Here is a 15,641-nt window from a genome sequence, read left to right as displayed (position 1 = left end):
TAGCTAGCATGGTGAGTTAGTATTCACACTAATTACTCTATTAAAGTTGCATGCAAGCTGATATGTAAAAAATGCTGAAATTTGCTCATATTATTCGATAACTGAATTGTACGATTGGAAACACTGTTATAGATTTCACGCTCCTCGTTAATAGTATATTTATAAACTTAACTTACTACAACAGAACGTTGTCTAAACAGTTGGTATATGTAAACTCGATCAGTTAGATCTGCAAATAGCTATAAATGAGGATAAGCATATATCCCTTCACGCGTGTTCAGGCTTATTTCAATATAGCAAGATGAGTTATTATGATTGCGGCTTAAAGAAATATGTCTATGTATAAAAGTACACTCTCTTAAGGGATCTAAGGAAAAACAAGATTTTATTCTTAGCGAATAAAACAGAAGATACACCTCATACGACACTTAAAGTTTCGAGTCATAAACTTTTATCATTATGGCACTACCTCCTTGCATGCATAGATTGGGTATATCACAACCTGATAGCATGCCAGAGGTATCAATATATTGCATGGTACGGATTCATAATCTAACCCTTGAGTACAGTACTTAATAATACTGTCGTAAGGTTGAACATATCTCATAAACTATCTTTACGTAGGCAACATTATAGTATATACTAATTTTCACAGAACAGTAGTACTACATGAAGTATTCGCAACATTTTACACAAGGTCAGAACAGTACACTACAATATTACAGTTAGCGGCAATTTTATTAAATTAACCTTTCGCATTCAAGGTCACATCGTTTCGTAATATTTGAGAAAGTAGGTTTATATCCGATTAATGTTTTGCTGTCTTACAGTACTATATATAATTAATCAATAACATGAATGACTTAATCAAAAGATGAAATTTTTAACCGAAAATCCGAAATAATAGTTTTACTTACTTACACATCTTGAAAAACTCAAGGATACGAAAGTAGTTGCTCTAATATGACTGTGATCTCTAAAAACTATAACTATTTCCCTAGTATTTTTTGTCACATATACCAAATAGAACGCAAATATATCAGCTTAAATCGGCTTCTATTCAGATAATTAATAAAAGAAATATTGCTGCAGCTACTAGATAGTAAATTACTATTTGATCAGTTATTTTGTAGTAAATTCTCGAATCTTGAATTTATCCCAATGGAACTATAACATCACGAAATAATCTTGCCTTCTGAAGTGCTTATTATTACATCTCATAATAACATAATTCATTACTAAAAATAGTCTACTGCAGGTGTCCCTTTAAATTAAGTATGTTATGTTCAGTGAAGCTAACTTTCAGTAATATTTCACTTACTACAAATCATAAAGCTAACGCAACAATCACTCATGTGCTTCTTAATTGTACGCATCAACTTCAAAATCAATAAATGTATCTTGTATAATTAATTATTAGTTGATTGCAAGATTAAAGTTAGCTACACCTTATTTATCTTTTCGGTTATTGCTCCAATCATAATCTAGCGGCGTTTATCAGATGTAGATAGAATAGAATATCCCACGTAAAGAAAAATACAGTATAAGCTTATCTACCAGTACGGGATACTTGTATGACGCCAGTAGAAACTTTAGTAATGCCTTACATAACGTTTATAGGTGAGCCTGAAATGGCAGATGTTGGCGGAAAATGATCAGCTATGGAAGCTGAAATGTAAAGAAAGTAAAATCGTAGGTAGGTGAAAGCTAATACATATAGCAATCAAGGAAGCCACATTGCAAGATTCTACATTTGTAACGGTACATAAATCCGTTAGTAACTTTCTTATCCAGAACCATCTGTAGTATACGATATATGATGTATGTCGTAATTGTAACGTTCTCTGTTTATAATTATATATTTATTATACGGCTACAATTCCTAGACATATTATCTACAATAGCATATTTGAGATAATTTATGTTCTATTGAAACAGCGCATAGGATTATTATTAGAACAACTTTTATTGCAATGTTTATTTGCGAGCTTTAGAAATGGATGTCTTTAGTACGTAGCCGTTTAATCAAAGAGCATACCATCACAAAAGAGTTGCATTGAATAGCGTTACTGAAATCTGTATAAATATATGCTTATACATGTAGTGTAATTCATATGTGGTAATAATTGTATAATTAGATATGATATAATCATCTATATGTATAATTAAAATGTAATACTACTACCGTATTGTTAAGATGCAGTATTGCAGTCTAACATGGTATTATATAGATTAATTAATATATGCTTACATACAACGTATATGCGCATAAGCTGTGGATTCAGCATGTAACTGAGGGTTGGATAGTACCTTCATGCTAGCAAGATCAGTAAAATTATGCGCGTAATATACATAACAGTTACAACTACTAATAACTGTAATGTTAACTATTCTTTATGGAGACGAAGATAAGATGATTGAGAGCAGATAGCTTTAATTTACAGTTAGAGTTAGGAGATAACACAGAGATAGGTTAGCGTAATAAATATTGTAGATCTATTGCAATGTTACTACCGCAGGTTCAACGAATCATTGTACAGTAAGTGACTAGTTAGATCTCGTAACACTAACCATAAATATTCTCTAAAGACATTCCAGTCCAAACAACACTAACGCATTCAGCAAGTGCTCAGGCTCTCTGGAAAAGAATATTTCAAACCAATCTAACTTTACGAAAAAATTGGGAACGAGGTCGTTGCAGAGTACTAGAAGTATCCGGACATTCCAATCGGTGCGTAATTGTGTGCAGCATATTTAGTTACTTTTCTTAAATTATTTTTGCTTTACGAACGATGATATTAATATTTCTATTGATTGTAAAACTGAATACAATTTGAAAATCTTAGAGTTTTGTGTGTTCGTTTTAACGGCCGAAGAATGGCTAGTGGAAGCTTAGATCGGACACTTCGGTATTAACACGTTATCAGTCAAGGTTGCATAGTTGTATTTCCAAAAATAACGAAAAAATATTCTTATTTAAATATTAACATTTTATGTAGAATATGGAATTCTTCGACTGGAATGCTGCTCCAGACACTTAAAGGACATACGGTATTATGAACTGCAAACGTATATTTAGCTAGGCAATCAATGCTCAATCATTTCGTCCTACAATATTACTACAGTAATTGCTGTGCTACACATGAGCATTTAAGCTGTACCAGCCAAGTCTACGTGTAAATATATTATATATTTATTGCACTATTGGCGATTTACTCACTGATAATAACTATTAATAAACCTTTAAATTTGTATTGACATTATGCTTGCATTGTTCGTTTTAGCGTGGTATCTGGGCAATAAGGTTTTATGGCCGAAATTCACTAGTGAGTTCATCATATGATGGCTCTATCAAGGTTAGTACAGCACAATCATATGTATTGCTTTTTATGTACTTTATCGCTAATATGAGCATTTAGCACTTTCACTACTTCACAAGTATTAGTAAAATCTGCGCAGAACATTATGATTGTCATGCTATTCTAAAGATATAATAGACTTACTAACTCCTGAGCTATCAATTCAGTTCACAATTATTTTTGATGGCCACTGACATCTTCTCTGACATCTGCAGATCTGGAACATAAAATCTGGTGCTTGCTTAAAGTATGTATTGTAAAGTTCTCTTTAATTTCTTAATCCTGCAGAAGCCCAAAAATTTATTACAATCCTGACGTTCTAGATCACTGATTTGTGATGATTTGACTCTGACAATTTGCTAGATTCCTAAATTGCACATATTATGAAAGTGTATCTTGCACGCGTACTTAAAGAATCACATTTGCCTCGTGTAGAACTTTATATAGTCATAATGGGCCAGTTTGGGCGATTGAAAGAAAAGGTGACCTGCTGCTTAGTGGTTCTCAGGATAAAACTGCAAAGTTATGGGATATCAGAAGACACAGGCTGCTTTTAACATTATCTGGTCATACTGCTGCAGTTTTTGCTGTCGATATTGATGATAGCATTTCGATTGCTCTTACAGGATCGGCAGACAGGGTAAGTACACCTTTATAGCAGTTAAAAATATCAAGATCTATGCTAGAATCCGCAAATAAGCAAGCATGTTTAGCTTAAATCTTCACTAATTAAAGTCCAAGAATTTAAACTGCGATCTTTCTCTAGCCCTTTATTTCGAAACATTTGCTGTATTCGATCGATAATATACTACGGTTTATCTGCGCGACAGTGTACTGTACATATCAATTATTATCCAATCTATTACTGTAATGCCAAACTACTGTACGATATTACTGAGTTAGGTTTCCAATTACCACTATATGTATGCTTTTATATATATATTATCTAGGTAATAGAGTTTGAAGGCTATTTTTACTATGATTGTTGTGATATGACTACCGTGCACCTACTTATGCACGATAGTTGATTGTTTCTTATGTTGTTTAGCGCTGCGATTGACGTCAATCGCGTGATAGTTATACTTACTATATTGCTTCATACATATGTACATATTGCAGTACCGTCAAGAGCTGTTAACAAGCACTATCCTGTATGCTACGATTGTACTGCATGCACTTATATAAGTATGTGTTAGATATAATTAAAGTCAGTTGTTGCATTGAGGGGTTACCTTCGTGTTGTCATTGATCTCCGTGTTCACTGGATCTAGCTGTTGTACTAATAAAGCTCCTTTCTTCTATCGCTACCATTTTTGCACATCGTTATATGAATATCATCACAATTGTCATTACGATATAGCAATACTATCTAAGAAAAATTCTTCAGTTGATCGCTTTAATTTTACAGAGTATTCGTCTATGGAATATTATTAACGGAGACTGTCACCGAATTATTTGGGCTGGTCATGCCTCATCCGTCATGGCCGTTAATATCAATATGGTATGAAAAACTTTGAGATATCTGTTTCGTAAATAGCTACCGTGATATAGTGATCTTCTACCTACTATAGGGATTCATAGCATCTTCTTCTGATACCATTATAACGCTATGGAATGCCAAAACTGGCGATAAGGTTCGTCAATACCTTGGCCATAGCAGAAGGTACAATTGATTTTTAACTTACTTCCTTCCCTTAAGTAAATTATGAGATAAACCTTATTGATTTGCAAATTAGAATTGAATGTCTGCAGCTGAGAATGACTGATCCAGATAATGTGATTGGCTACATTGTTAGTGCTGGAAGAGATGGCTTCGTCAAGTATTGGGACATAAAAGAGTAAGAAATCTGTTTCATAAAGTATCACAGCGTATGATGACAACTAAGATATTCATTCATTTAGTGATATTCCTTTTAAAGTCAAGTACTAAATAATTAACACCTTTAAATTATTCAGGGGCACATGTATTCAGACCTTACGAGGCCACATGGACGTGGTTAATTCTATCCATTTTGATGAGCTTAGAATTGCTAGCGCGTCATATGACCACGAAATCAAAATTTGGGACTTTAACGTTGATACAGATTCGGTAAATGTTACACCAAAGAGATAGCAATCGGATCAATCAGCTATTGTCTCGTCTATTTTAATCAATAACTAATTGCACTGTATTCTAACCGGATATTTCATCGATACTGGCTATCAAATCATCGTCTCAAACGAGATATTTGTAAGATTTTTAAGTAATGATTCAGAGAATTTTCTTCGAACAGATTTATTTGATAATGTTCGACAGTAAAAGTAAGGTTATATAATACAAATATATGGACATTACTTTAAATATTAGCTGTACTTACGTACAGTAAACAAACTGCTTAAGAGCTAAATTAAAAATTTGTTCGATGACTGCTTTCGGCTAATCAATGGAGGGATTGACAGCTTCAACAAACTCAATACCTTCTCCATCAGAAGGTAATTGATCAACATTTAAAACATTGTCTACATTAATGCTACTTAATAAATTATTTGATGATTTTGATCTGACACATTGAAAGTCGACGTGCCTGCCTCTGGCGTCTTCACTTTCCCATGACGCATGTAAGAATGGCCGTTGGATATAGTTATATATTACTATCAAAACAAGCAAGAGTTCGTTCTTATTCTCATTAATGATCGAAGGAGAGGTTACTCGAATTTGCTACTTTGCTAATGTAGCCCTATTTAAAAAATAGTGAATGCAATGGAACCAACAATTTACGCTATGAACTTACCTTCAGGTCTAGCACCACTTCCCCTGTGTTTAACTTTGTCCATATACGTAGGGCAACCTGTATGCAATAAACAAATGATCAAGCAATTAACATACTCGATCGTGGGTGAATGCACAAGTATTCAAACCTTCAATCCCCAATCTTATTTTCTTCAATCCTTTCTCTTTTAATACTTCTTTCACAACGTCACGATTTTCAACAAATTTAAAAAATCTGTACATTTCTGAATTGAATATCACTAAAGTAGAAGAAGAGATCATTACAGAACAAATAGTATTTCAATTAAATTAACTATATTACTTAAGCCTGACATTGCAATTATCAAATTAGCCGCAAGGTATATAAATCATTTCAAGATATTGACAATTTATAGTACTCTTTTCAAAACAATCACACAACTTTGCCAGACAAAAATAAACTGGATTCTTTACTAAAATCTAGTCAAGGCGTTTACATTGGGCTCTTTCTTCATTTCTTGGAGGATACTCTTCATCCCAGTTAATGTAATCATCTTCGTCTAAGATGACAACATGACATTCTCTTATTCCTGTCTAGTGTACAGTATATTTAAGCAAGTATATAAAAACCATTCTGAATTGTTAAGCATTGCATTACTCCTATTTATGACCTTCAATATCGAAAGATTTATATAATACTGACTTTATCTAAGAGTAGGTTACTATATTAAATAACTGCTTATAACAACTAGTAATCCTTTAGTTCATTCATTACGTTACCTCCGCGCAAGTAGCCATTGCTGGAAGTATATGGTCCTCCAAGAATTTTTCAAATTGCTTACGAGCACCATCATTCGACAGTTCGTGCAGTAAATCCTCTACAATTAATAAGATCAACAACATTTCACTTTTATTATAAATAATCTTTAGATAATCGCAATATGAGATATTTATAAATTATAGACCCAAAATGCAGAATTGGTACTTTATAACTTGTAAGTATATACACAATGTTTAAGATATAGTTTCCATCTTCTCTACATATTCCAGAAATTGAAGGCCGTACTTCGTGACTACGCAAAGACTGGATGTTTTTCACAAAAATACATAGAAAATCCAAGTATATATCACAATATGTGCTGCAGTACTCTAATGTAATGAAAATAAAATGATTACATTATCATAGCGGGTCATTTAGATTTTCGCTAGCTATTGCGCTTACTGTAAACCAGTTAGAAATACAAACTTGATAATATGAATAGATCTCGTTATAGCAATACTAAATGACATCAAAAACGCAATTTATGTGCTTCCGTATTGACATTAATCTAATCATCTAGGCTGGTTGTGTATTGACCTGGAACGCTAGATCGATATTGAAGTGGTACCATGGATAAGCCATTTAGCGACTTGGCGTTGAAGTAAAATTTAACTGAGTTTCTAAATTATTAGCTGTGAGTAGTTCATCCAAGTACATTCTCCTAAGATGTACGAACAACTTGGGAACATAGGGAAAATGCTAAATATACAGTATGATTTACATTCCTGCTGAAGACTATCGATTACAAATCTGTAATTGTTCGAAGATATGTTAATTTACGACTATAAATCTGATATTTTGGCTAAAATACGAGCTAAATGCTGACTGCATTTATTCATTAACATTAGGGTCTATTTGATGTATAAATTTGATTTTGCCGGCCTACAGTAAAGCTTATTTCTAGAAGTATACCTATTGCAGTTACTTACTCAGGTTTTGACATTTGATAGTCTTGAAGTCGAACGGAATTAAAAAATAGTCACAAGCTTCCTTGAGTTCTTTAATGGAGACACTGGGTGGGCAAGAGATGTAACCATATTTATAAAATCCCTACACAAAATTACGTCGAACCTTAGAATAGTTTATTTTCTTTCTCGTTTAATAGGAATGAACGATGAGATACGATAAGTTCAGCCAAAATGGGAAAGGTTTAAAAAAGTCTAATAAGGGTATAATCCATGTTATCCATACAGAGTTTACAGCATATACCGAAGGATAATAATAATGCAGATGTAACACTTCACTGTACGGTACTGTATTACTGATAGCGAATAAAAGTCAACTCAATTGTTGCTATAAATTGAAAGTCTGCGACGCATGACCGGAAAATTCCTTATTTGATCCAAAAATAACTTATCTGCATGTAATAACTAGCAAAGAATTTTGTATAGTAATATATTAAGTGTCAAATCTTGTTTCTAAGCATAAAACTAATTAATCACTTTAGCTTACCAATATACTCTTAAAAACTACAGAGGAAACACCTTTGCTAACTTCGTATTCACCATTTTCATTTGATTTAGTAATGCTACTTTCAAGACATGAGCCAAACATTCTAAATATATTTAAGTAAAATTTATAAAATTAACTAAAATAAACGCAGATATTTGTAAGTTACTCGAAAAGAACTAAGTAATATTTAAAATCATTTAAGGATTTAAATCGTTAATATCGTCATTATTACAGTATAATCTATAGCTAAAAATACACTTTGCTCTGCCAGTCAGCTTCAGTAGTTTCCTGACTCTGCCTACTATCATTTATGAGTAACTTCACATCTCTCAGTGTCCAAATATAATACAGAATGTGAACCAAATACAGTAGTTAATTACCTGCCTAGCATGGTATTCGGATGAGCGACAAAAATGGACTTTTCCACTACAAACCGAGTATCTTCAACTACTAATGTAAGCTTCATTTTACGATCACCGTCTGATAATGATGTAAAATTTCGCTAAAACTAAAAATACCTCATTTTTTTATGCAATAACGTATCTTTTAGACTTTTTTATTTACTATATACCGTACTGTATTGCTGTTATCATATGGCTATCATGGGCATACTGTATTATAGTATATACTGTATATATATACATACAGTACGTAACATGCTGTACAGTATATACTGTACAGTACATATATACTTGTAGTAGTGTAGTACTGGGACATTATACTACTATACTGTACTGTACAGTACAGTACAGTACGTTACTGTATACTGTAGTATACTGTACAGTACTGTACATTACTGTACTGTACAGTACTGTCGCTGTGCAGTACTGTACAGTATACAGTACAGTACTGTACTTTACTGTACAGTACAGTACAGTACTATCCTGTACAATACCGTAATAATAATAGACTGTAACGTACCGTTTACTTACTGTACTGTACAGTACTGTAGACCTGAAAAACTTCTATCACCAGCACTAGGAACAGGACATGCTGGAGATGCAGTTTACGAGGCTATTCAAAAAATGTGCAAACCGTACTCGCTCAGTCAGCGGGTACTGTAGAATGTGCACTAGTCGTGTCCGAGACCTTCACTTCTCGATCAATAAGATTATGCGAAATACTAAATTAAACGTAACATTGAATTATACTTCTGTTACTGTAGAACTATGACATTATAGCATTTTTCGCCATAAATTACGGAAGGTTGACGCAATAGATTCATTTTCTTTCCTATAAAGTAGAAGATATAATTATAATTATTGGTAAATAAAGTTGCAAACCTACTTTAAAGTAAAATGTTTACCAAGCACGAAATAATATAAACCAGAAAGTTATTGTTAAATTTCATTATTATTAATAGATCAATCAATTCTTAATGACTTTAGCGTTCCCATGATTGCTTAAACTGCTGTATTTGCCAAGTACATAAATTTAAGTAACTGTTTTACGAAACCTCATCGTTGCATTATACTGCTCACGCAACTCACTGTGACAAGTTTAGCCGGTATACTCTCGTACATAAAAGTAGTATTTTCTTGACGCCCATAGAAATTATATTTATAAAATCATCGTGTCTCGAAAGATTATGATTACTGTCATTGTAATAGCGCTAGAGTACTATACAGTGTACTGCACATACAGTATAGCAAGTGAAGATTCGAATTCCTACTAGGCTATCCGCTCGTACCGCACGGTAATTAGTAATGCTGAATGGGTTATCTCTACTAAGTCATCGCCATCATTACCTACTTTGCTTCTACCTCAACTCGAACATAACCAAGAATCTAATTCTGTAAATGCCGCAGACTGTCACGCATGCATGTAACGGACAGTGCACGGACTTAACATGTATATGATCATTATGATCTGTTGCGAATGGAGATAACGCGTAATACTGTTGCGACTGTTCTCAAATTGGCGTGTATTACTCGACTGTAGATTCCTGAAATTTGCTATATTGATTTTCAGTGAATCAACAAAGGATCCCAAAGCACCTGGTCTAAGAATAAAGATTGATAGTAAACAAAATACTGCCCCAATGTAGCTTAACGATTATAATTATCGATCATGTCAAAGGAAAAGAAAAAGTGCCGTCGCAAAGTACTGCCCTTTATTTAATTTTGTACGAGTTTACGCACATATTAGTGCTTTTCTTTTCATATAGGTGCAATTCCTACACTTGAATACTGTTAGTACTTCGATATACGTTACTCTCAAGTTTGATCGGTAGATTGTGCTGTATAAAAAAATTGCTAACTCAGAATCAAACTTCGTGACGCAAATGGCTCACAATAGAGTAATAATTATAATTAACTGTAAGAAATCAATAACGTTGATATTAATATCAGAGAATGTCTTTAACAATACGTGCTATTGAAACAATAGAACGAACAAAGAAAATTTATGAAATTTTCGTAGTGATGGTACGTTTCTTATAAGTTGTAAAGTCATTGCAAGAAATTAAACAAGGGCTGTGGAAGTAATCAGAGGGTAGTCGCACGGAAGGTAATTTTCTTATCTCTCAATGCTCATAAAGTACATTAGATAAGATCTTAGTGAAATACCAATCTGGCTGACAAGTTGGAAAATTAAGAATTGTTACGTGTATAGTGGATCCACCAGTGGACACTGAATTTTCTCTGTGAAGTCAAGTTGATTGAATGACTTCGAGTGTCAAACAAAAACCTATAATTGCACGGTTGATTCCTTCAATAACTTTGCCCTTGATTTTATCCAAAAATAGGAATGAATGCTCTCTCCGTTATCATCAGTGGTAGCTGCTCTGCTGTTATGTTAATTCTATTAGTGTCATGCACTTGGTGTTTTAAGCGACGAAAGTCAAATAGCAGTCGTGGATCATCGCGTCAAAATTTTACGACAAATTTTATGAATAAAGTAAAATATCAAAAAATACACAATACTACAAATTCTTCAAATAATACGCAACTAAGTTCACAATCCGTGAAAGGTAATAAATAACGAGTTACTGCTGCTTATCTTTCAATATTAGATTAGTCGATGTAGTTTCACTTTTAATGAAAATATTATTTGTATAGAATAATTTGTAAATTTATTCAACACTCTGTAATTTAGCGCTAGGATACGCCAAACTTGGAAGCGACAGTCAAGCACCAACCGTAACAAAAGTAACAGAAGAGGAGCCAGAAGAACAAACTTTATCAGAGGACCTCGGCTCAATACAGTTTTCTTTAAGTTATGATTATTCTAAAATGACGTTGATCGTTAAAATTATGCGAGCATTTAATTTACCCGCGAAAGATCTCGGTGGTACTTCTGATCCATTTGTTAAAACAATGCTGTTACCAGATAAAAAGCATAAACTCACTACTAAAGTCAAAAGAAAAAACTTAAATCCTGTGTGGGGCGAAACATTTGCCTTTGAAGGCTTCCCAGCAAACAAGTTACAAAGTCGAATACTTCACTTGCAGGTCTTAGATTATGATAGATTTTCCAGAAATGATCCAATTGGTGAAGTAAATCTCGATATGGGAGAAATAGAATTAGGAGACGAAGTAATGTTTAAAAGAGACCTGCAGCCATGTAATTCCCGGGTAAGCGATTTAAAAACCCTTTCAAAGATTTGTTAGTTCTTAAAGACCTATTTACGCGGTAGGTCGTAGATTATTGCTCATAAAATTTATAGAATCTATTAATAATGGTAAGTTCAAATAAATGAATTGAACACCTTTCATTACTTGTGACATAAAGCGCGGACTTTTCTGTCTTCTAAAATAAGTCTGACTAATTATTTTGGTAAGCAGAAAATTACAATTTACAATTTCATTAGTATAACTATACTATATACAGGAAAGTATTAAAAGAGTGACGTGTTACGAAGAAGCAAGTTAACATTTTCGTTTAAGCACGGTACTATTGCTTACCCCCAAAATACACATTTTCAATAAATAGGCGTAAGTAAAGAAGGAAAAGTAGTATCAATAAGTTATAAACTAAGAAAAGAAATCCATTAGCTTGCATGCACCTAACTTCGCTAGATTTCTTTAAGCTGTTTCTCCTCAAGATTTGATAATAAAGCCTTAAAGATATGTAATATCGGATTACAGCTTCAGCAACTGTTGAAAATGTTACTCTCCAGCATCATATCTATTAATGGGGATTGCGCTACTAGGTAGGAGTCATACGTACGAGATCAAAAGAAATTCTACTAATTACTTCACAGTTTGAAGAACTTTACAAGAAAAAATGGTTAAATTTGCTACTGTCACTTGCTTTTTAGCAACACTTTATGTATTTTCATGGGCTTGTATACAAGAATGTAGATTCATTTGCCCAATATAAATCACTGGCAGCTGCAATGAACTAATTAAATTAGCACATATTATCAAAGTAAGTTATGACAAAACCCTATAGTACTTTTAGAATGAGATTATAATCACACGAATACCACATAAAATGGAGCCAAAAGTTTTAACAACTGTTTGCAAGGTGTAGATGGCCAACTTTTTTGATACATTCCCGAAACCGTTCAATCCTGGCTTATGTACTTTATGCACTAGGGAATAACAGGTAATAAGTCTATATATCTTGCAAAGAGCCAAATCTGTATCAAAATAACATCTAGCTGCTAGAAAACGCTCCTTCGGTATTTATTAAAAAGGAAAAGTTAAAGTAATAATTATATAACTAATCCATCCAAGCACAATAAAATCGTTACTGTTTTCTGTAGCGTTATCTTGGATAAAGATTTAACGCCAGTAACAAATAGCGATTTCTTCTATATCGTACGTTCATTATAGCACTTTTCAAATGCCAGAAGTGTTTAAAAATGAATGCAGATAGCAATAATCTGTACTTGAAAACTTAGCTACTACTCTTCTCAGTCATTGATTTCACCGCAGAATAGCTAAATCAAATTATTTCATCATATAACAGTTATATATAAATTTCTATATGGATCATACAGATTCGTTTAATAATTAGATACCGTGTTATGCCATCTTTAGATACGTAGTATAATTTTAAGTTTACTGAATATTATATATATAATAACATAATAACTAATACTCGTAAAAAGAGTTTATTCGTGAATTATGACTTAATGTAGATTGAACATATTGGAAAACGCGTCTACATAATAGTTTAGAATGTCTTACAATTTCTGTAAGTGAGCCATTTCAAATTATTACTTTATCATATTGAAAATACTTATTGTTATAATCGTTAACATGACCGTACCTATAATGCCGACATATTATCGTTATTATTAATTTAGAGATAATGTTCTGTAAAATCCTATAATACTGTGCAATAACGCTTGCACTGCTGTTCCGTGGTTATAGCGCTTAAGTCAAAAAATTAATTTTAGTTATTTTAAAAGTGGTCCGTAGATTTTTTGACTTTTAATTTGATATATTTCAGAGTATCATTAAATAAATTACATAGTCATCCTTAATAATCAAATATTCGTACTTTTGACACTATAATGGTCGGTCCAAACGAGGCTTACCGATAAAATTTTGAGGTATTATTTATAATAACACAAGATATTCTTTCCAATTAATTTTATGCTGTGCTTTTTTTATAGCCATGGAGTATGTACTCATACGTATACATCACCGTGGCCCCATACCATTAATTTGAACTCTACATTTATTTAATATACTGTTGGCGCATATAAAAATATTACCCTAGATATAAACTACAAAGTCGGATTAATATTAGCAGCACTTGTCTGTAGACTGATCTCAGTTAGTATTCATTGTTTTGCTAATATATTTTCATTATCAGTTCCTTTAATGCCAAAGTAATTTATGGTATTACAGTTTTCATATAAAAACCCACTCTCTTAGGGCAAATTAGGTGATCTACTGCTGTCGCTATGCTATCATCCAACCACCGGTGACTTAACAATAGTTGTAATGCGCTGCAGAAATCTAAAGATCATGGATATTTCAGGGTCTACAGGTAGGTGCTTAAGCACTATACTGGTACGTCATTAATAGTTTCAAAAGCTGGAATGTGGTAAAAATGTAATGCAAACCTTTCTATTTGCACACAGATCCGTACGTTAAGCTATCTTTAATGTATGGGGATAAAAGATTAGAAAAAAAGAAAACTACAGTGAAAAGAAGAAGTCTAAATCCCGTATTTAATGAATCATTTATGTTCAATATACCATTTGAACGTCTAAGAGATATTTCATTAATTATTCATGTGATGGATTATGATAAGTTATCAGCAAACGATTGCCTTGGACATATCTCGCTAGGAACTCGAGCGACGGGTTACGAGTTAAAACATTGGAAAGAAATGTTAGCATCTCCTAGGCGACCAGTTGCAAAATGGCATATGATACATACTTGAAAACTTCGATATGACTACAGCAATGTTAATAAATATTAATTTATTATTTTAAATTTGTAGATACTCCTTCGTTTGTTTAACAATCCTATAGATCAAATTTTACGATTTTCTCTGCTCGCTATTTTCCTCTCTGCTGTTACACTTAATTAAAACAGAGAATTTTGATCAAAATGTTCCATCTACAGAAAAGTTTACAAATCATACACATCATACAGTACAACATAAAAAATAACGCCCTATGTTTCTGAAAGGGAGAGCTATGTTAGAAAAAGCAGTTTCGTAACTGCGATTTATTTAATAAATATTGAAACATGTGGCTTTTTATGTTCATATTTCAGAGAATGTAATGCCAGGGTTTCTATAACTAAACTTGACCACCTATTACCCTTATCGATACACCTTGTTTTGACCAAATGTTCAAAAATTAAAAATTTCCGACTGTAACTTTACAGATCCTAATAAAGGTTGACAGTAAATTAAATTTAATTTTGTGTACATAATTTTTGCCAGATGAAGAATTCTTATTTTAAACGTATTTTACTGCATTGCCTAATATTAGTACAGCATACGTAAAATAATACTCATGAACTAATTAATAATAAGAGCACCTTAACGCTAAGTATTGAATTAACGAATAGACCACCTTTATAAATTAATACCGATGTACCTGTACAGTACTTTCCTCCTAATTCTTTAAAGTACAGTATATTCGCAAGTTTGTCCGTAAGACATGTAGTAGTGGTGGTCATAGCTGTAATGGCAAATCATTTTCATTTAAAGATTATATTTGTAGCGATGACGTAACTTCTTGATTGACCGAGTCACTGTTTACATCTTCTTAAAGGGCCCATAGGAGCGTGATTATAGTCATCATTAATAATTTTATAAAGTCACGATAGTACTGTGCTGCCCGCGATATTCGTTGGAAAGATTT

At 32.8% G+C, this 15,641-nt stretch overlaps 3 protein-coding genes across 3 annotated transcripts; 2 read left to right on the top strand and 1 right to left on the bottom strand.

Moving 5' to 3' along the window:
• Positions 1–459: 459 nt before the first annotated feature.
• Positions 460–5,472, top strand: TRIADDRAFT_61795 (uncharacterized protein; the record flags this gene model as incomplete). Its single annotated transcript, XM_002117749.1, has 11 exons — positions 460–519; positions 1,621–1,696; positions 2,590–2,731; positions 3,000–3,051; positions 3,285–3,356; positions 3,575–3,606; positions 3,795–3,999; positions 4,768–4,860; positions 4,931–5,022; positions 5,096–5,197; positions 5,316–5,472. The coding sequence occupies 11 exons, from the start codon at positions 460–462 to the stop codon at positions 5,470–5,472; spliced, it is 1,083 nt and encodes a 360-aa protein (XP_002117785.1).
• Positions 5,473–5,775: 303 nt separating this feature from the next.
• On the bottom strand, positions 5,776–8,825 carry TRIADDRAFT_33001 (uncharacterized protein; the record flags this gene model as incomplete). The annotated part of the gene is made up of 8 exons (XM_002117707.1): positions 5,776–5,990; positions 6,131–6,187; positions 6,258–6,368; positions 6,585–6,681; positions 6,868–6,965; positions 7,837–7,957; positions 8,360–8,462; positions 8,740–8,825. The coding sequence occupies 8 exons, from the start codon at positions 8,823–8,825 to the stop codon at positions 5,776–5,778; spliced, it is 888 nt and encodes a 295-aa protein (XP_002117743.1).
• A 2,282-nt stretch (positions 8,826–11,107) lies between these two features.
• On the top strand, positions 11,108–14,707 carry Syt7 (synaptotagmin 7; the record flags this gene model as incomplete). Its single annotated transcript, XM_002117748.1, has 4 exons — positions 11,108–11,330; positions 11,456–11,934; positions 14,194–14,308; positions 14,403–14,707. The coding sequence occupies 4 exons, from the start codon at positions 11,108–11,110 to the stop codon at positions 14,705–14,707; spliced, it is 1,122 nt and encodes a 373-aa protein (XP_002117784.1).
• Positions 14,708–15,641: the final 934 nt, after the last annotated feature.

This window comes from Trichoplax adhaerens, genomic scaffold (genome assembly GCF_000150275.1).
Source record: "Trichoplax adhaerens TRIADscaffold_28 genomic scaffold, whole genome shotgun sequence".
NCBI lineage: Eukaryota > Metazoa > Placozoa > Uniplacotomia > Trichoplacea > Trichoplacidae > Trichoplax > Trichoplax adhaerens.
The sequence above is the reverse complement of the archived record's forward strand: the minus strand, read 5'-3'. Positions and strand labels throughout refer to the sequence as shown.